The 22,833-nt window shown below is 43.1% G+C and overlaps 1 protein-coding gene across 16 annotated transcripts in view; it reads left to right on the forward strand.

Annotated features, from left to right (window-relative positions):
- mpdz (multiple PDZ domain crumbs cell polarity complex component) overlaps positions 1 to 22,833 on the forward strand; it is a 420,746-nt gene that overhangs the window by 168,299 nt on the left and 229,614 nt on the right. For 13 of the 16 annotated variants that reach the window (XM_078570535.1, XM_078570542.1, XM_078570530.1 and 10 more), the window contains 4 exons: positions 972 to 1,166; positions 2,001 to 2,210; positions 6,270 to 6,401; positions 10,391 to 10,552. In XM_078570535.1, coding sequence (XP_078426661.1) covers positions 972 to 1,166; positions 2,001 to 2,210; positions 6,270 to 6,401; positions 10,391 to 10,552 — 699 coding nt within the window. The remainder of the gene's footprint in view (positions 1 to 971; positions 1,167 to 2,000; positions 2,211 to 6,269; positions 6,402 to 10,390; positions 10,553 to 22,833) is intronic. The other 3 variants (XM_078570536.1, XM_078570531.1, XM_078570541.1) reach the window with 2 other exon arrangements.

Genomic DNA, 22,833 nt, shown 5'->3' on the forward strand with positions numbered 1-22,833 from the left:
GCTTTGGGCTGCATATTAACTTGGAGGTGTGGAGGTTGCTTTGAGGTCAGGAAACCCAAAAAAAAATGAGCTTCCCTCCGGTCTTGTCAGATTTAACATTTCCAGGCTGCAACCAGCCAGATTTAGAATCTAGCTGCCTCTCGGGTGAGTAGACCTTTGCACAAAATTAGTCAACGCTTCGTAAGATATAGGTTAATTCGGAGCACTCAGTATGGATTTGTATAGAGCAGATTGTGCTAAGTTTGTAAAGGTAGTAATGGAGGAGATTGGAAGTTTCAGGTAATTGGGCAGGGGTTGCAGACATTTGAACGTTTGGTGGAGGATTGCAGATTCATATCTGATCAGGGTTTGGGTATGGGGAGTCTGTTGGTATAGCAGGTAAACTGAGCCAGCAGGTATGTTGAAAGACACCTCTCTCCTGGGTCCAAGGGTCTTCACTTCCCTTCAACTGCCAGATTTCCTGAGGCCTGGAAAATGTGGCAAGGGAAAATTTAAAAGGTGGTTAAATATGGGTGCGAGTTGGTTGCCTGTCTTTTCTTTTCCTGCCTTCCACTTGAACAGAATTGGGCAGATTGAGCTGGGATTCAGATCTTTACAACAGTTTTACAAAACATCCAACCCAAAAATGCTTGTTTTTAGGGGTTAAAATCTAGCCTAACGCCTTTTGTAATCCCTTCAGAAAACTTAATTAAATTAGTCAAGGCCAATCTGCCATATACAAACCCTTACTGACTGCTATTTTAATTTATACATAACTATGCGTTTACTCATTTTGTTCCATGATGGATAAGATACAAGTCAAATGTTTTCCATGTAGGGATTTGTCATGGTTAGGAATTTCATTTATCATGAGTTCAATGGACCAAATGGCCTTTCTTGCTTTGGGCATAGTTGTTTCAATTTGGCAATAAATGTATACTTTTTAATTAAAATTTTTTTTTATATAAAGTGTGATTTTTTCTTTTTTCCAGAGGCACATCGATCAAAATGAGATTACTGCAACACCTGACGCAGATGATGATGATGCTGTTGTGGTTGATTTAGAAAGAAGACAGAGTGGTGTGGAGACACAAGGCTCTCATTTGGCAATGTGGGAATCTGAAATTCAAAACATAGAATTAGAGAAAGGTAGCTCAGGCCTTGGGTTCAGCATTCTGGATTATCAGGTATGTAATTCTTGTTTGTCTTTAACAGGTTGAATAGCATAATACTGGGCAGAATTTTGCCCTCGGTTGGCGGGTGGGCCCCACCGGCTGGGCGGCGGGCAGGCAGCCGAACTCTGCCGCCAAAGCGGGGCCTGCCGCCATTTTGAGTGGGCGGGCCAATTAAGACCATCTGTCAAAGTGCGCTCTTTCGCGCATGTGCACAAAAGAGCGCACTGCTCCCTGAGACTAAGTGCTGTCTAAAAAAACTTTAAAAATAGAAAAATTAAAAAATTATTAACATGTCCCCCTCATGTGACAATGTCACACGAGATGGGACATGTTAATAAATATCACATAAAATTTATTAATGTTTTTAAAAACGGATATGAAACCTCATCCCGCCAGTGGATGAGGTTTCATGTATTATCAGAAGCCGCTGGGGTTCCTGGCCTGACGGCCAGTCTTAAGGTTGGACGGGCAGGGTCTTTAATTATCTTAATTACCCTGTCAATGGCCTCAATTGGCCATTGACAGGTCAGCGGGTGAACAGCTGATTTCGCTGTCCGCCTGCCTTCCTAAAGATTTAAATGGACTGGGATGACATTGGGGGTTCCTCCCGATGTCATTCCGCGTCATTTTCCCATCGGCGAGCGGGCCCCACCCCCAAATCGCTGATGGGACAATTCAGGCCACTGTCTTAAGTTCTTTGTTTTAAGCATATTTTTATTTCCAGACTAAAGATAGAATTTACTGTCTTTACTTTCAAATTAGATCTACTGTAGTTTAACATAAAAGTAGTTTTTTTTTGCCTTTTCAGCTTTAAATTATTAACATTTTTTACACTTGGAACCACAGGATCCGATTGACCCAATGCGAACAGTTATTGTGATTCGTTCGTTAGTGCCCAGTGGTGTGGCAGAACAAGATGGTCGACTTCTTCCAGGAGACCGACTCATGTTTGTCAACAGCACCAACTTGGAGAATGCTACTCTTGAGGAAGCTGTTCAGGCACTGAAAGGTGCATCAGGAGGCAGTGTTAGAATTGGGGTAGCCAAGCCTTTGCCAGTAAGTTTTTTTTTTCAAATGTTATGTGGTGGGCTGATCTGAAATTCTGGCATTTAATAAGGGCGACATTAACCAAAACTACTTGAGCAGACTGGGATGGAAATTTGTATGCGTTTCACCTATTTTTGATATGTAAAATGGGCGAAATGTATACTAATTTCTGTGCGCAGGCTCTTGCCCCTATTCAGCACCTAATGTATTGGTGCTTATTGCTTTTAGGCCTTCTGAATGGTTGGTTAAATATGTAAAGCAGTTCCCTGTCCCTGCTTCAGGACATTTTGTAAATTGCGTAAAAATGTAAGTTGTGCAATCTCTGACTTTTTCCATTTCTACAGTATCCTTTAAAGGGACTGCTGATGGCTGCTGAAGAAATTGTAGGGAATTTTTAAAAAAAAATTTCTCTTCTGCAGAGTGTGGAGATGCAGGACAGCAGTATTACCGGCTGCTGCTGCCCTCTACTCAGCCCTCCTGCATCATACTCCTCGTGTTGGAGCTTGCAAGGGCAAGCAGCTTGCATGCTCTTTCTCTGTACCGTTACGATCAGGTGAGGAGGGGTTGGATGGCTCCCCTCTTTTCCCACTCCTCATTTGATTTCAACAGGTTTTTTTAAGATAAGGATATGGTTGCCAATTCCATGAGTGTTTAACTGTTTCCATGCTGTGACTGTAAAGGACATAAACAGGTTTTATTGAGTTTTTGAAAAGAAAAGAGAATAGCATTTATTGTACTTAACCTGATCTAAGTAAAATAATAAGAAAATGCTTCAGCTTTCATGTTCACATGCTCTTAGGTTCTCACACACACAAATAGGTTACAAAGTGGGAGGATAGATTAAGTGATATTTTAAAGTCCAATAACGATTAAAATTATATGGATCCCGTAGGTTGATGACTTGGATGAATCCAGGCTGAGCTCACTGGTCCATCTGGATTCGACGTCAAGGTGGCTAAAAGATGTTGGCAGTCATTTTATCTTTTCTTCCAGAGATAGCAACTGTTGGGTTGAGTTCTTCAAAAAAGTCTCCGCCTCTGACACGTGGATAGCCAAACAGACAGGGTTACTGCTTTCAGAATGGAGAGCAGGTATTCACTTGGCACCTTCTGTCCCCTCGCTCTTCTGTGAAGTTGATTTCCAGACTGGCTTTGTTCCTCCCTGGTTCTTGGAGTAAATAAGATTTGTTGTATGCGGTTAGTTTCGATCATGTGACCGCAGGATCAATACTTCTATGGTCCACATAAAAGATGCGAAGTTAGAAGCCTAGCTTAATGCATACAATCACTCCTTGGATGGTCTTCCAGTGGCGTAGTAGGTCCCTCAATGGAGTTGACCAGACCCTATCAACTCCCTCGACACAGTGGGATCTGACGATATCTGTTCCTGGTTGTACCATTTCTGCTGCTGACCTGGCTACCTCATTTCCCAAATTTGGCAATACTCCAAACCTTTACTCCTGACTGGCAACAGCCTTGATATTCCCTTTTTTAAAAAGAAAGAGTTTTCTCTGAAAGACACAAGTCATCTATTTCCTGCTGATAATCAACCTTCAGAATGACAGTCTTTCACACCTCTGATTGTCCTTACACCACATTGGAGCTAATCTTCTTTCATTGTCTGGTTCTTGAGGTCATAAGGCGCTTATCTCTTCTCCCATTGTAGGTACGGGGCACATATGTTTATTACGCCTTACTTCTCAATTGAGCAATGAGATGTTCTGCTCCTATTGGAGCTTTTACTCCTGCAAAAGCTCAAACAAGGAGTTAACTCATTGGTGTCTTTAAGCTGTTCACACCTACTTATAATGAACTGGTTTCTCTGCAGCTCTCTTTAAGTATCGAGCTTGGAGACAGTGAGTCTAGGAGCCCATGGATTTTGAGTTTTGGTAATCACACAGACAATAGGAGGTGTAGATTCCACAAGTGGATTTGTCCGCAGCATGTCCATTCAAGGGAGGGTACCCCACCATAGTCATTTAATTAAGAACTTTCCGGATACTTGAGGTAATTCTGAGTCTGTGCAGAAATAACAAAAATCAGCTGACTCTTGGTGGCCGTCTTAACTGCTTGCTGTTCTAGTCCTTTTAAAACATAGTCAGTGATTTTCAACAGGTAAATACATAATCATTTTTTAAAATGCATGGCTTCATAACAGTTCCTTTGTTCCCCATTTGCCACCAGTGGAAGTAACCTTACTTTATTTACTCTCACTAAATCTCCAGGTTTCATTCACCCTTTAATGGCTGCTTCACTGTCTGTGCTGTCAGCATTAGCATGTTACTGTTCCTGCTGCTCCTACCTTTGCAAGAAATGCTGAGTCCTATGCCCACTTCATTCCATTCCCCAGTCCTGTTTCTCCCCACCCCCCCCTTGCTCAAACTCCAATCCCCTTGAACTCCATTTCCCTAATTTCCCTCACGCAAGAGACTACCCTACGTCTGAATCTCTGTCTCCCTCTCCTTTAGTCCTGCTCCATGATCTCTGGTCACCCTCTTCCAAACCAATCTCAAACCTATTTCCATCCTATCTCTTTCTTGCTACCTTCGGCCAGCTGGTTCCGTTTCCATTATTCCACGCAATTGCTGGCAGGGTGTAATATCTTGGAGTGGAGTAATGGGGCTGCTATGGTGGGAAATTTAAAATGTGCAGTTCCTCCAGGCTTGGTAGAAGCAGTGTCTGCAAGATTCACGTCCCAGCAACTTAACACACAACACACGGGGGGACCACGTGAAACTGATCTAATGCATGCAATTTTTTAAAAAGCTATGAATCAAGTGTACTTCTAATGCTTATGAAACAGATTGGACTAAGTCAGGATAACTTTACAAAGGGCACATGACTGCCCCAGGGAACAGAATTGATTTTTAAAAATATAATTCTAGATTAGACAGCAATTCCCTCTTCTTACCCCATTCTACTAAACTGAACATTTTAAACAAGTTGAATATTTATGTCAATCAAGTGTAAATCTAGTGCAAGGTGGCACTTCTCTTCATTATCAGTACAATGTTCTCTGACATTGTTGTGCCATTAAACGTGATGCTGTTTCGGTACCTACAGTTACCCAATTAGCCACTGGGAGGATGTTGCTGGAATCCACATTTACCACTATATTGAGGGGCTTACTCTAGCTTTTTAGAATTTCAAAAGCTGTGTAATTCAGCTGTGCTTTGATTTTGAAACATGAAGTAATCAATCTGATTTAGTGTGTATTTTACTCTGAAAGACTGCCTTGTTAAAATTCATGCCTGGGCAAATTCAAATGGGGTTTACGATAGTGACTCCTTTGAATGTAAAATTTTTAGTTGAGCATCCTGGATAGAAGAAAATTCTCAATAGGACTAAGCTTTATGGGGCTGATAGGTTATTATTACTGATTTTTTAAGAACTTAAATTGTGTGCTTGAAATAATTGGACTGAAGTTCTCTGAGGAATATGTTGTACTACTAGTGTCTGTACATCAGGCGTCTGAATAAACACTGGAGAGTGGGCATATTTTGCACTTCAGTTGTATAGCTAGTTGGGAGCATTTGGATGTGCATGTTTTACTGGCACTATTTTAAGAATATTTTTTTAAATAACTAACTTGTATTTGAGCCCTAAAGTGCATTTAGTCTTGCAAGCATCTACTTTCACAATTTTGGATGCATTGCCATCCTGACCTTTCTGTTTGTACAATTTTCTTTAGAAAGTGAAATGACTGTGATAAGAAACAACATTGTTCCTTGTCTGTATGCAACATAGTTAGGCCTGAAATTTGATGGTTTTTTTCACTTTATGAAGTGCATCAATAGTTTCAAGTTTACCGTTCAAGTCTGTTCACGTCAATGAAAATTGCACAACAATCCAAAATTTATTTTGCTTTAGGGATGTTGCCTATTTTCTCAAAAACTTTGTGAAGGCTATGTCACAGCAAATTGCTATAAAAATTCAGGCACTTATAAAATTGGATTAAAAATTGCCTCTTTCAGGCTAACATGGAGTCTTCCAAGTAACCATAGTGTTTCACGATTATCCATTTTGCATGCCAGCTGCTTGTGGTACACTCAAAACTCCACTCTCTCAGCAGTTTTCTCCAGAGGAGGGAGATGTGCCTACTAAAGAGGAATCTTTACTCTACTTGGGTCAGCCTTGTGACGGTGATGATGAGGAGGAGGCAGCAGCCGATGCTGCTGTCTTTCGTGCAGAGTTAGCACTGGTTAGTTATCCTTTCATTCTGAACTGTGCATCTGTGGCCATCTTCATCTGGGCTTTTATGTCTAACGGCATCATAAATTAGTGTTGTATTATACACTTGGTCTAACCTGTGCAAAGCATGGATTAGGCTTCAACTGATTATCTTGCTCATGGGGTGTCAGTTATCAAAGATTCTGAATCAAGGATGAGCTCTTCGAGGGTAAGGAGAGAACTAAGCAATAGTAGCAAACACCAGTAATAGCAATATGGAGACCACTGATTGACAGTCTCAACCATAAATTATCAGGAGCTGGGAGTCACAAACATACTGGCTAAACTTATGGATGATACAAAGCTAATGAAGGTGGCAGACTCCAAAACAGAACAGAATGTATTACAGGAGGATTTGAGTACACATGGGATTTGGGCAAATAAGTGGCATCTGAAGTTCATTGTGAAAAATGCTTTACATGGGGACAGCAAAGCCAGGAAGGGATGATTACTTAAATGGAAAGAAAATAATGTGTATGGATAATGAAAAAGATGTCGGGTCCTGAGTGGCAATTGAACAACTACATCAGTTCTCTGTGACAGTTGGAATGTGTCAAGGATCAATATTGAACCACAATAGTGAGTCATCCTAACACTTGACACAACTGCACTCAGTATACTATGTGCAGTTCTGGCCTCTGTGGTACAAAAAAGATATTGCTGCTAATAAGCATATAGAAGAAATCAACCAGAATGATGGAAAGAATGGATAGATTCAATTATCAGGAACAGTTATACAAATTGAACATGCTCTTAGTGGAAAAGAGAGGTTGAGTGGTGATTTGATTACTGTTTTTAGGATTTGAAAGGAACCAGATACTGCAGACCATGACGAATGCTTTCTTCCTGTCAAGTACAGTAGAACCAGAGGACACAGCCTGCACTTGAAGGGGGGAAAATCCAAATTAATCTGCAGAAATATTATTTTAATATGAGAGTGGTTAATCTATGGAACAGGATCCCCAGGGAGATGGTGGAAGCTGATAGTATTGATTCATTCAGTGAAAATTAGCTAGATTTATTTCAGAAAATATCATGTTGGGATACGATAAATGAGTAATTTTGGTCATGACATGTGTTCAATGTAGCAGGCTTGTGAGGAACAAATTACTTTGGACCTATGGTCCCCAAAGCATTGCATAAACAATGGATTTTCCTTGCCTTATGTCTTGGTATGTTGTCATAGAGTTATGGAGTTATGACGACAGAGAAGGAAGTTTGCTGGAGAGCAAACTAGTCAGTTCCATACCCCCTGCCCCGCATCCTCGTAGCCCTACAAGTTTATTTCCCTCGGGTGCCTATTCAATTTCCTTTTGAACTCATTCACTGTCTCCACTTCCGCCACCTTCATATACAGCAAGTTCCAGGTCATTACCCGTGTTGCATAAAGGAGTCTTTCCTCACATCCTGCCTGTATCTCTTGTCCAAAGCCTTAAATTTGTGTCCTCTAGTTCTTGTCCCATCAGCTAATGGGAATGACATTTCTTTGTGAAAAGTTTAGATAATGGAGACAATCTTACATACCTTTATCAGATGTCCCCTCGACTACCTTTGCTCCAGGTTCTCCAACATAACCTTGTAGCTAAAATTTTTCATCCCTGGAACCGTTCTGGTAAATCTCCTCTGTACCCTCTCACGGACCTTCACACTCGTCCTAAAAAGTATGGTGATCTGATCTGGACCTAGTACTCTAGTTGCAGCCTAACCAGAGCTTTATAAATGTTCAGCGTAATTTCCCTGATTTGGATTCAGTACCTCTATTATTGAAGCGCAAGATCCCATGTGCTTTGCTAACTATCCTGTCAATGGCTGATCTGTAATTCACCTCCATTTATTTGTCTTTGTTCCATATCCCTTGCTCCCTTACCCATAAAAATTTGCTGATCGCATTCTTGAACATTTCAATTGACCCAGTTTCCATTGTCCTTCAGGAGAATTCCACTTTTGACTGTCCTTCGTGTGAAAATATGATTCCTGATTTCACTCCTGAACCAACCAAGCACTAGTTTTAAGATTGTGCACTTTTGTTCCAGATTCCACCACCAGAGGAATTAGCATCTCTGGCTGAGAAATATGAGTGTGCCCATTTTTGCACCTGTGGGGGACAGAGCTTCTGTCCTTGCACCAAATATTGAGGTCAATCAAATCTTGCCTAGCTGGTGGGGAATTGTGAAAATGAATTGCTGGGTGGTGGGATGGGGAAGTGGGGCTTGTGAATTGGGGAGGTGATTGGGGGCCTGGTTTGTGGGAAATCAGGAGCATTTTATAGGAGCGTTTTTTTAACATGGGGTTGGGGGAAACAATCCTGCTCCTCGGTTCCACATTCAGCTAAGTTTAGGGATCTTAGTGCCAGTTAGTGCCATGTTGTGCTGTGCAAGTTCAGCATGAAGGGCTTGGGCATTAAAAAAATTAAAATGGGTCCTGCAAAATATGCAGGATCCAAATCTGAATAAATTACTCTGCATTTTAACCGTTCCCAGTTGCGCACTTGATGCTAATGATCTGCCTTATTGGATTAGGCAGGTGGTGCTCTTCCAGCTGGAGATGAAATGCATTGCTGCTTCCTGTATTAGGAAGATTAGGAGGCTGATTAGCACCTAAGTTGTCTGGCCAAATTTCAACGCTCCATATCGACTCTATTGAATTATTTTTATTAGCATGAATACCTCAATTAGATACCCCCTCAAATATTTAAATTTAGGGGACTACAACCAGGTTTATGCAGCCTGACTTCATAATTTAACCCTTTAAGCCTTCGCATTCTGGTAAACCTGTGCTGTACCCTCTCCAAAGCTGATATGGAGTAGATGCAGAGAAACTATGTCCTGTGGCAGGGGAATCCAGAACAAGGGAGTACAACCTTACTACAAGAGCTAGGTCATCCACGAGTAATATCAGGAAGCACTTTTTCACGCAAAAGGTAGCGGAAGTGTGAAATTCTCTCTCACAGTGGCTATGGATGCTGGGTCATTTGAAATTTTAAAGATTGAGATTGACAGATTTTAATTAATGAAGTGTAATATGGATCAAAAGTAGATGAATGGAGTTGAGGTGCTGATCAGTTATGATCAAATTGAATGGTGGACAGGATCGAGGGACTGAATAGCCTACTGTTGCCCTTACATTTCCTGTTTCATTAAAACTAATATCTAGTTTACTAGTTTATTTCTTAAACTAATCAAATAAATTTGCCCTAAGTGGACAAAGCTTGTACTTTGTTAACTGCTTTAACTATGAAGGAAACAAATTTATGTATGTTGATTGTGTTGTACCTCAGTATTCCCTATAAGGCGTGCAGCCACTCAACAATCCATAATGTGCCACATAGGGAACAAACAAGCTGTACACAACCAAATTTTCCTTAAGATGTTTATGTGTGTACAGCTGCACAGCAATCTTAAGAGGACCATGCAGTACAAAATGCCATGCAGAACAAAGAGAAATTAAGAGGGAACATTGCTGTCCATCATCTGATTTTTTGAAGTTTTGTGATTCAAAAATGTAACTATTTGTAAATATAGAACAGCATCATTTTTGAAGAGATGGAGGCAATTGGCAAGTAACAGTTCTTCCCTGATTTCACACAAGGATGGAAAAGAAATCAGAGAGTACCATGTATAAATGTACTTATTTGCTTAGCAACTCTGGTTCACATGCGCAACTTTTAACGTGTTGTTAAAATTATGGTTTCTCTAATACATGCATCATCAGTCAGGAAAGGCTTTAGTTTCTTGAGTCTGATCAGAATAGGCACCAATGTCAGGCCAACATAAGCGTTGAGTATCTCCTGGGCTCTATAGTGTTGTTTTCCAACTCAGTGGTATCTTACCAATTATGGTAACCGTAACCAGATTTGACAGCCTGTTTTCATAATGTAAAACGCTGCAATAAAATTCAGTAATCATCTTTTCCTCCTAGATTCTTGCAGAGGGTAATTAATCTCTGTTTATTAATTTCTAGGTAGAAGCAAGTGAAACAAGCTTTGCCGATGAACAGACATTTGAGAGGGAGTTATCTTTTGAGGGAGAAGACGTCCATCAGGCTTCCACTGTGGCCATGCATGGCAGTGCCTGTAATGAAGATCTGAATGTTAACCTTTCAATTCCATCATTGATTTATAAGGTAATGAACGTGCAATACTTTAAACTGTCACTATAATTGTAAATTGTCAGTGGGTTGTCATTTTTAATTTGGAAAGGTATCTTCCTGTAAGTATCGTACATTTCACAGTATTGGATAAACTTTTTTATATCAAAATGGGTAGTTTAGGAAGGGGGTTCAAGAGAGGAGGATTATACTAGCTGAAGGCTTTGCCATTAATAATGGAATGCAAAGAGGTACACAGAGTGCTCGGGAGAGAATAAGAACATAAGAAATAGGAGCAGGAGAAAACCATATCACCCATTGGGCCTGCTCCGCCATTTAATATGATGGTGGCTGATCTTTGACTTCAACTTCACTTTCCCACCTGCTCCCCAGAACCCTTGATTCCCAGAGACACCAAAAATCTGACTATTTTAGCCTTAAATATATTCAATGATGGCACATCCACAATCCTCTGGGGTACAAAATTCCAAAGATTCAGGACCCTGTTGAGTAAAGAAATTTCTTGAAACTGTGTCCCCTTGTTCTAGATTCTGCAGCTAGGGGAAACAGCGAGTCAGTATCTACCCTGTTAAGCAGCTTCATAACCTTGAATGTTTCAATTAGATCACCTTTAATTCTTCTAAGCTTCAGAGAATACAGACCTAATTTACTCAGCCTGTCAACATAGGACAATCCTGTCATCCCAGGGACCGATCTAGTGAACCTTCGCCATACTGCCTCCAATGCACGATTATAGGATGACCTTTATTTTTGTACTCCAATCCCCTTGCAATAAAGGCCAACATGCAGTTTGCTTTCTTAATTGCTTGATGTACCTACGTGCTAACTTTTTGTGTTCCTTATACAAATGCATGCAAGTCTCTTGAACCTCAACATTTACAAATTTCACACCACTTAAATATTCTGCTTTTCTATTTTTAAGACCAGAGTGAATAATCTCACCCTTCCCCACATTCTACTTCATCTGCCACCTTGTCCCTCATTCACTTAATGTGTCGCTATCTCTTTGCAGCCTCTTTGTGTCCTCCTCAAAGCTTGCATTCCCATCTAACTTTGTATTGTCAACAAACTTAAATACCTTACTCTCTGTCTCTTCATCTAGGTCATTAATATAGATTGTAAATAGCTGAGGCCCCAGCACTGATCCTTACGGAACTCAAGTTCACAAGTTCAAGGTGAGGGGCAGGAGGTTTAGGGGGGATGTGAGGAAAAACTTTTTTACCCAGAGGGTGGTGACGGTCTGGAATGTGCTGCCTGGTAGGGTGGTGGAGGCGGGTTGCCTCACATCCTTTAAAAAGCACCTGGATGAGCACTTGGCACGTCATAACATTCAAGGCGATGGGCCAAGTGCTGGTAAATGGGATTAGGTAGGTAGGTCAGGTGTTTCTCACGCCTCTTCTGCACTCTGTGATTCTGTGAACTCCGCTACTCGCAGCCTGCCAACTTGAAAATGCTCTATTTATCCCTACTGTCTGCTTCCTGTCAGTTAACCCATCCTCTGACAATACTAAAAGGTTACTCCCAACTCTGTGAGCTCTTAACTTGTATATTAACTTTCTGTGTGACACCTTTTTGAATGCCTTTTGGAAATCCAAGTATACTACGTATTCCCGTTTATCTACCCTACTAATTAAAAAAAACTCAAATAAATTTGTCAAACAGAATTTCCCTTTTGTAAAACCATATTGTCTTGTTCTAATCATACTTTTCTAAGTGCATTGTTAAGAGTTCCTTAGAATAGATTCCTGCAATTTGCTGATGACTGATGTCAGGCAAACTGGCCTGTAGTTCTATTTTCTCTCTCCCTCCTTCCTTGCAGCGTGATGGGCACAATTTTCCACTTTTGAAATTAAGTGCAGTGGAGGGCAGGCGTATCCCGCTGCTCAGAATGGTGGGAAATTGTGCCCAATTCCGCACTTGGAAGCTCACCTAATTATTCACAGGTGAGTATCTCCCTGAATCACCTGGCAAGTCGGGAGCTGATTCGTCCACCCCGCTGTTACCTGGAGGGGTCAAAGGCCCAGGCACCATATTTAAAAGTCACTGGAGCACAAGCATCTAACTTTCTCCAGCCCGCCTGACTCCAGGAGACAGTTAAAAATGTCATTGAGCCAAAAGAAGAAGACTGCAAGCCTCAAGAAGAAGACGGCGCCCTGCTACAAGGCCTTGATCAGAGGAGTGCGGGCACATGGTGATGTCCTATATCCCAGAGAGCATATCAGCTTCACCTCTCCAGCCTGGGAGGCCATTGCAGGGGATGTCAGCATGGCTGGCAACTGCACCCATAATGCCATCCAGTGCAGGAAGAGGATGAAAGATCTCATTCACTCCGCCAGGGTAAGTCATCCTTCAGCTCCCTCCAATATCAAACTCTCATTGTGGCCTCATCTAATCAAAGGACTACTCTCTTCAGGGATCTCACACAATCATTAGTGGGGTCACATATCACCACTTATTGTCCCATGGAAACTTTCACATAACCACCATCCTATCTATCATGCTTCACGCTCTCCATTCTCAGACCTGCTGGAGTGGGCTCACTACACACAGGGGGAATACATGTTTCCCAACCCTCCATCCCTTCTCATCACATGCCTTTTGTCTTCATCCAGGGCAAGCTTGCCCACAACGGAAGGGAAAGAGCGCAAACTGGGGGAGGCATGGCCAACATAATTTCCCTCACTGAATTCAAGGAGGCTGCAGCTGAGATCGCTGCGGAGGACAGGGATCACTCCTGTGGGGAAGGGAGATTGGATTGTCTCAGCAACCTAGCATGGATCACACCTCTGTCAGTTCATCACATCCTGACAATCACAATGAATGACATGCAGTCTTATAATCCACTTGCTCATCAACTAAAACTTATTCTCTCTGTTGTATGCACCAGCAGTTCGAAGCCCACAAGGCAGCCCACCATAAGTCCAAGCCCCCAGACCACATCAGAAGAGGGAGCTGAGGAAAAACTGTCACTGCACTCACCCACACCCTCCACCAGTGCAGAGACACACACTGAGACATAGCTCTCGATCAAGCTCGGGCTCACCTACTGGAGAACACATCACTGCATTAGTTGGAGGCAGGGACAGCCAAGGTCGCTGGCACTTGGAAGGCTGCTGGAGGCCAGCTACCCGCTCAGTCAGAGTCAGATGATGAGTCTATGTAAGTGGTTGCCAACTCACTGTTGGAGATGCAACAACAGGCAGCGGAACATCACAGATTTGACAAGCACTCAGCAGACTAGAGCGAAGGATGGAGGAGTCTGACCGTGTTCTCAGTGATGTAGTGATAGCGACATGGGAGCACCTCAAGTTTACCATGGGAAGGTTGGTAACCAGCAGGCTTTGCCAGATTTGTGTTTGGCCCTGGACTCCATGGCCACACACCCTGGTGGACACCATTGAGATGTAGGTGACAGGGATGAGGCACCTTGCCTCCCTCCAGATGCACCATCTCCTCAAGAAGTCAGGAAGGGGCTCTCGGGCACCCACAGGAAGGATGAGCGTCAGGCGGACACCCCAGGGGCCTCCTCTCAGGACATTCCAAGTGTATCCAACTACTCAGAAGCCCCTTTGCCTGTGGCTCCATCTGCTCCAGCTGCTCGGGCCAAGGAAGGTGCATCAGCTCCTGAGCACGAGACTCTCCAGGCCTACGGCCACCTGAGGACGTCCACCAAGGTCATCACAGACATCAGGATGTAGCAGTCATCAGGCTGCCTCCACCTCAGCTGCAGATGTCGGGGCTGTACCCAAGCGTAGTAGTAGGATTAGGAAAATGAACAAATATTGAATTCACTTTTGGGTCACGGGTGTGCCACCACTGTGAAAATGTTACACTTTTGTAGATACATTTGATGTTTATGTGAATGGCTTCGTCAACTGAAGGCATATGATTATGTACATTTGAATTCTCTTATTTCATGGTTTAGCCATTCTCCCACTCAGGGATGGCATCCCTCTGTGAGATTCACATTCATGTGATGTCGACCTCACTGAAGATAGTTTATGCACCCTTGTGTGAATTCAGGGAGATGTGTTAAAATCTTTATTGGAAGTGTGTGATTTACGCGCTTGTAACCCTTCTTCCTCAAGAAAGACCAGTGTATGAGGGCAGCTCAGCAGTCTTGAGTGATTAATGGCAGTTGTGTCGCCTCAGTGGTAGTGCCAAAGGACAAGACATGGAAGGGAGGAGGAGATCCCTCACCATGTCCTCATTTCACTGGCCACTGTAGTTTCGTATTTATGTGGTGACAACTGCTTCAAGTAAGTTTTTGCGTTGCACTCATTGTTGACGGGACTCTCACTCCCCAGAGCGAGTGCATACAGAGGGTACTGCTGATCTCCTTAGAGATCATGGCCTGGTGCATCATGAGGCTAGAAGGTGCGAGCATGAATGCTTTACTAGTTTTCGATGCGACTGGTTGGACATCCCTTGAGATGAAATGGAATGGCATTGAGGGCCAGGAGAACTGTGGCCATCACCCTCTACCTTCACTTTACTCCTCCTGGAATCTGGCAGTGATTTAAGTGTCACGGGCATATCTCCCATGTCTTGCTTCTTATAGTCTCATTGCCTTTAAACTGACCCTCATCACCTTCTTGAAATTCCAGGGCCTCCTGATCTTCATCCTCTTCCATTTCACTCTCTGGCAAAGGATCACCTCTTTTCAGTGCCAGGTTGTGAAGGGAGCAATATGCAGTGATGATGCGTGAAACCCTATTGGAAGTGTACTGTCGTGCGCAACCTGAGCAGTCCAAACATCTGAAGCGCATCCTCAGAATCCCAATGTCTGCTTGATTAGGGAGGCTATGGAGCTGTGAGCAATATTGTAGCTCTCCTTGGAATGGCTGTCATCAGCCAGCATTTCAGTGGGGTACCTCTTATCCCCAAGCAGAAGCAGCCATCCAGAGAACCATAGAAAAGTTACAGCACAGAAGGAGGCCATTCGGCCCATCTTGTCCATGCCAGCCTGAGGCCACCCAGGTGCCCTTTCTAATCCCACCTCCCTGCACCTGGCCCATAGCCCTACAGCTTACAGCACTTCAGACATTCAGGCCCTTCAAAAATCTGAGGCATCTGGGAGTGACTCAGGATGTATGAATCATGGCAACCCCCAGGGTGCCTGGCACAAATGTGCAAAATGTGCTTTTGATGATCACACGCCAGTTGAACATTGATGAAGTGAATAGCCTTTGCGGTTTATAAACATTAGGGGCTGCCCTTGAAGCCACATCGATACAGTCGATTGCACCCTGCACTCTTGGGAAGCCTGAGATAACTGCAAAGCTGGTGAATTTTGCAGCCTGGCTATCTTTGTCCAGAGCAAACCTCAAATAGTGATGTGCCTTGTTGTAAAGGGTAAATGTTGTAAAAGGCAATCTGTTTCCTCCTTTATGCATCTATGTGTTGCAGACTACCAGACGCTGCTCGGGCCCCCTGTGGATCCCTGGAACAACACACAGGCAAAGGAATTGAGCACGGTGGTCACCTTTAAAGCCATTGTCAGTGGATAGCCTCCATCTCCATGGGGCGTCAGGTCTTCACAAACAATGTGGCAGATGTGATCTACCAGTGCTCGGGACAAGACCAATCATGCACGGCATTGTGTCTCACTCATTTGTAAATAAGAGAGTCTTCTTTGGTATACCCTTGGTCTATTGAGCCGCCTCCGTTGTCTGGGTCTCTCCTCCTGACCCACTTGTTCTTGCTCTGGCTCCTCTTGATTCTGGACCTCAGGCCGCGCCTCCTTCCGGAGCTGTGCTCGGCATTGCCTCTCTCTCCTTTGCTTCCTCCATTGCATTTGGACCCTCAAAAAGGCAGCATTGAGCCCTGGATCTATTTTTGCTTTTACCTTCTCTCTGAAATGAAACATTGAAGACATTAATGATGGTCACGTTAGTAAAGCTCACAATCTGTTACCAATAGCAACACTAATGGTCTGTAGTGGCTTCTGCCCTATTGCATTGCCGCTGATACAGCCTTGTCTCTGAGGCACTAGCACGCACGTCAAGGTGACCAAGATGCCATCCCAGAAGCATAACATTTGAATCCCTCTGGTATGAGAAGGTTTCAGTGACATGCGCGACCTAACCTAGCTCAGTGCTCCAATCTCTGATTTTGCATACTAATTAACAATAAGTAGCTCCTGATTAATGACTGGATATCCTTTGGCCCGTTATGAATGCCAATTCTTCGGAACACATGACTGGCCTCCATTGATGGAATGCCATATATGCTGCACCTGTGTCCCCTTTAACAGTTGCCTGCATTCCCAAATTTTACATTCCTATGTGTTAATGTGTTGAGATGCAGCGAATGTGATGTTAAGCCATTGACTTCTGAGCATCCCTGTTACAGTGCTGATAAAGGCATTGGCTTCCAATGGCTTTTTTTCTTTCTTTCCAATCAGATTCCAGTTTACTGTTGCGGCACCAACATGTTAGCGGGCACCCACCGAAACGGCCCCTTAGTCCAGCAGTGCTCTTCTCCCACACAGCCTCAGACCCCTCCCGTTCAGAATCTTTTCTTCTTTCGATTTATAACTGTGCCATAACTCCGATAGAGCAAGATGGTGGTTCTGCACTACTATTTCAAAATGAACTTGGACACCCCCTCTCTCACTGCCCATGTCCCAGAAATCTACCTAGAACCTCACAATATGAAGGTACAGCTCCCTCCTATAATTCTCCGGCCTCCCCCAATAATACTGGATCCCGTAGTTGTTGTAAACATTCCTACACTACCCCCCCCCCCCCCCCCGGTCCGAGTCCATCACTACTGATATGCCCATGTCCAATGTGGACCTCTACCCTCCCCATCTAGAGGCTGTGTGCACAGCCACCTCCTGAGGTGAACCCCCCTCCCCACCCCAGCCAGGAAAGCTTCACATACCCCCACCTTTGTTATGTGTTCCCCAAATATAGGCTGCAGATACCTCCCATTTAAGAGGCTCCTGTTCTTCCCCACAACATGCAAACAATTCTTGGACTTCAGGATTTGTAAAGAACAAAAATATACCGAAGCTGAGTTTGGCTCAACTGTAAATTTATTGTTTTATTGTACCCACTAATATCCCTAGTATAGGTACCACTACAATTAGTTGAAATAACACAGAAAGCCCCTTAAAAATAATGAACAATCCATCCCCAGTACAGAATGCTCTGGGATTTGACTGACAGACCACAAGCTCAAAGAAAATAAATAGATCCTCTACAAAAGTTCCCCAAAATTGACACACATACCCCAGTTCAAATCCTCCTGTGGCTAGCTGAAACTAGCACCTTTAATTCCCAGTTGAACCTTTTTGCGAGTTGACCACTGTCCCCCTTTAGCCTAAATGAAGTCATTATGACTTGTTTAAACCTGACAAAATACAGGCAAATATGCACGAGCATTTGAAACAAAATAGATGAACTGACAGGGCAAATAAAAATAAATAAGTACGATCTGATAATTATTACAGAGACATGGCTGCAAGATGACATAGATTAGGACCTGAATGTTGAAGGGTATGTGACATTTAGGAAGGACAGGAAGCGAGGAAAAGGTGGAAGGGTGGCTCTGTTAATTAGTGATGGTATTAGCACATTAGAGAGGGATGACCTAAGTTCAGGAAACCAGAATGCAGAAGCAGTTTGGGTTGAGATGAGAAGCAATAAAGGCACCAAGTCACTTGTGGGAGTTGTGTTTAGACTTCCTAATTGTAACTACACTGTAGGGCAGAGTATAAAGGAAGAAATAATTGGAGCCTGTGAGAAAGGTACAGTGATAATCATGGGGGGATTTTAATCTACAGATAGACGGGAAAAATCAAATGGGTAAAAGTAGCCTCAATGAGGAGTGCATAGAATGCTTTTGGGTTAGTTTCTTGGAACAGCACATTCTGGAGCCAACCAGAGAGCAGGCTCTACTAGACCTGGTACTGTGTAATGAAATGGGATTAAATTGATAACCTCATAGTGAAAGCACCCCTAGGTAGCAGCAATCATAATGTGAGGGAGAAAAGAGTGGGCCCAGGACTAAACTTAAATAAGGGCAATTATGAGTGCATGAAAGCAGAGCTAGCTTGAGTGAACTGGCAAATGAGATAAGGGACAGGCCCCCCATTAGAGATGCAGTGGCAGACTTTTAAAGGGATATTTCAGAATATACAGAATAGATACATTTCAATGAGAAAGAAAACTCCTAGAACCCACCATCTGTGGTTAACTAAAAAGTTAAGCGCAGTATCAAACTGAAAGAAGAAGCATGTAGTTGCACAAAGATGGGTGGCAGGTCAGAAGATTGAACCAAATATAAAGGACAGCAAAGAATGACAAAAAGATTAATAAGGAGGGAAGAAGTACAAGAGAAAGCTAGCTGGAAATATAAAGACGGATAGTAAGAGTTTCCATAGATATTTAAATCAGAAAAGAGTTCACAAAGTGAGCATTGGCCCTATAGAAAATGAGCCTGGGGAATTAATGGAAAGTAAGGAGATGGCAGATGAATTGAAGAGGTATTTTGCTTCGGTTTTCACTATAGAGGGTATAAGTAACATCCCAGAAATAGCTGTTGATCAAGAAATGAAAGTGAGGGAGGAACTCAGGAAAGTTATAATCACCAGAGAAGTAGTATTGAACAAACCGTTGGAGCTGCGGGCTGACAAATTCCCAGGTCCTGATGGGCTTCATAATAGGGTCTTGAAAGAAGTGGCTATTGAAATAGTTGGTGCATTAGTTTCAATTTTCCAAAACTCCCTAGATTCAGGGAAGGTTCTATTAGATTGGAAAAAACAAACATAATTCATTTTATTCAGAAAGGGAGGGAGATAGAAAGGAAGCTAAAGGCTAGTTAGCTTAACATTTTTCCTATGACAGATGTTAGAAGCTATGATTAAAGATGTTATAGCAGGATACTTAGAAAAGTTTAATGCAATCAGGCAAAGTTGACATGGTTTTGTGAAAGGAAAATCATGTTTAACCAATTTATTGAGTTCTTTTAAGGAGTCAGTGTGCTGTGGATAAAGGGGAACCAGTGGATGTACTGTATTGAGATTTCCAGAAGGCATTTGATAAAGTGTCACATCAAAGGTTATTGCAGAAAATAAACGCTCATGGTGTAGGGGGTAATATATTGGCATGGATAGAAGATTGGCTAGCTAACAGGAAACAGAGGATAGGCATAAATGGGTATTTTCTGGTTGGTGGGATGTATTGATTGGTGTGCCACAGGGATCAGTGCTGGGGCCTCAACTTTTTACTATATATATATATATATATATATATATAAATGACTTGGATGAATGGGCACATGGTATGGTTGCTAAATTTGCAGACAGCACAAAGATAGGTAAGTTGTGAGGAGGACGTAAGGAGGCTACACAGTGACATAGATAGGTTAAGTGAATGGGCAAAGACATGGCAAATGGAGTATAATGTGGGCAAATGTGAAATTGTCCATTTTGGCAGGGGTAAAAAAGCATTTTATCTAAATGGTGAGCGATTGCAGAACTCTGAGATTCAAAGGGATAGTTGTGCCCCAGTGCATGAATCACAAAAGGTTAGTATGCAGGTACAGCAAATATTAGGAAAGCTAATAGAATGTTATCATTTATTGTGAGGGGAATTGAATACAAAAGTAGGGAGGTTATGCTTCAATTGTGCAGGGCACTGGTGCAACCACACCTGGAGAACAGTGTACAGTATTGGTTTCCTTATTTAAGGAAAGATGTAAATGCATTAGAAACAGTTCAGAGAAGGTTTACTTGGCTAATACCGGGAATGAGCGGGTTGTCTTCTGAGGAAAGGTTGGATAGACTAGTTTTGTATCCACTGGAGTTTAGAACAGTAAGAAGTGACTTTATCGAAACTTTTAAGATCCTGAGGGGTCTTGACAGAGTGGATGTGGAGAGGATGTTTCTCTTGTGGGAGAGTCTAGAACTAGGGGTTGCTGTTTAAAAATAAGGTGTCGCTCATTTACGACAGAGATGAGGAAAATGCTTTTCTCTCAGAGGGTTGTGAATCTTCTGAATTCTCTTCCGCAAAAGGCAGTGCAAACAGGATCTTTGAACATTTTTATGGCAGAGCTAAATAGATTCTTCATTAACAAGGGAGTGAAAGGTTATCGGGGTTAGGCGGGAGATTACAATCAGATCAGCTATGATCTTGTTGAATGGCAGAGCAATTGAAGGGCTGAGTGGCCTACTCCGCTCCTAGTTCGTATGTGCTTGCGTAAAAACACTGTCTTTGTCCCAAAACCTTACAAAACCCTCGGATGAATATCACTACGATTTGGCTGAAACACTTACAATCCCCTGATCTGTCCAGTGCTGATTGTAGGTCCTGAGTCAAGATGACCAGTCCTGACCCTCCTGACTGCAGCAACCAAGCTCTGATGTGCTCTTTTTATAAAGATTCAACACAGACATGTCAAACACATTTCCTGTTGTTAATGCTGTTCCAATGTCTGGTAATTAACACCTCTTAATTTATTCTACACATAGTCTAGACAGATATGATCAGTTCATGCCGGTTGAAACAGTACAGACATTCCATGGAAAAATAGCCCAGGCGAATTTGATCACCTCTCACATTGTTTAAACAATTATCCTGCTGTTTTGAAGCAATACAGTAACAGGCTCTGAGGTTGATGAAGGTTTGAGTAACCCATTTCGCTCCTTGAGAGGAACCAATCAAAAATGGGCAGATTCCAGTACCATTGTCTGTGATGCTAGCCTTAGTTGCATTACAATTCCTTAATTGTATTATATCAATGGCATGTTTCTTGTACCATTGTACAAGGTAATGAGTCTCTTAATTGCATTAGCCAATGGCAGGTAATGGCATTTCCCTGGTACCATTGTTCCATGATAACAATCAGTCAATGTCCAAATTCTTTTGATGAGCCACTGTCTTTTACTAAACGCCTGAATTAGCCTCTTGCTGCCCAGCCCTGTGCTGTTGGCTGCAGCTTTGCTTTTGTATATTATGGTTCAAAACGTGAGGTCAAACATGTCCATGGGTTTGGGTTTTATATTCCATAAATTTCCCAGTTGGAGGGGATTCCGATCCTCCACCCATAACCATCACCATTCCATCTGTAGCCCAGTACAGAGACAGACAAGCCCATGTACAGCAACTGTGAGATAGCCCTGCACACCAAGCTGTGTATCATACCCATTGAGCACACAGCCCTTGTCCCTCAATGGGGCTATAGTACATCATGCTCCCAGTGAAGACTTGCAGTATGTTGTCTGCACCCCATGACTGTCTCCAATCTCTGACTTTTGACTGAGTCCCATGGAGTCCTAGGAGTTTCACTGCTCTCTGACTCCTGGCTGAAAGACCAAGGACTTTGACTTTCACAGAGTTCCCCATTGACCCTCATGGCTGAAGACTATACTGTGTCCCCTCCCAACCCCCGCCATGAGTCTCTGTGCTACCCAACCCTGTTGTGCCCCATGAACAACCCCCACCTTTTCCTATTCCAGAGTCTGCGAGCATCCCCGCCCTTTCATACATGTGATATCCCTTGCACCCCCTTGTTTGTCAGTGTTTCAGTTACTCTTGTTGGGCTGCAGCTCCCCACCCGTTGGTCTACCCTCTGCTTCCCATCGACCCCTCTTCTTCCACCTCCTTGCAAAGTCTTCTTGACCCTCTGCCTTCCATTCCCACCACCCCGCCCTCCCAACCCGTTGCAAAGTCATCTTTCCCCATTGCCCCTTTGTGGCCTTTCCCTACCATGGTCGAAATGCTGGTTTCTGAATGCTTGGCCATGTATGAGTACTGCTGCACAGTGGTGCCCTTCTAGACAACAGTGGCACCCACCAGAAGCAAACCATCTCTACACCCCCATCCTTGGTCGCAATGCTAGTCAGTGTCTAAAAGCTGAGCCCTGCAAAGTGATGTCCTTGTGACTACGGCCCCAACTACTGGGAGCAGACCAACTCTACAGCCCCAGCAGTGTGGCGTTCCACTAGCATTGCCACGAGACCAGTGCAGCACTGTGGATGGTAGGCTATATATGTTGCACTCACCTCGAAGTCGTGATTGAAGTGAGTCTGACCTGTGCACACCACCCTTTTCCAATGAGATTTGGACCAACATGATTCCCCACTGGCAGGATTGGAAGGCGGCACATAATTCCGGTGAGAAGCTAATTTAAGGAGCATTCATGAAATAGTAAATGAATGCAAATGGCGTTCATGCCACTACTCAGTGGGATACCTGACCTGCCATTAACCTGGGAAATTAATTGGGAAAATTGCAAATTATTTGTACGCCGATGGGTTTCTGATTTTTGCCTCCCGCTAGATTCAC

The sequence above is a fragment of the Cetorhinus maximus genome, chromosome 2, assembly GCF_964194155.1.
Source record: "Cetorhinus maximus chromosome 2, sCetMax3.hap1.1, whole genome shotgun sequence".
NCBI lineage: Eukaryota > Metazoa > Chordata > Chondrichthyes > Lamniformes > Cetorhinidae > Cetorhinus > Cetorhinus maximus.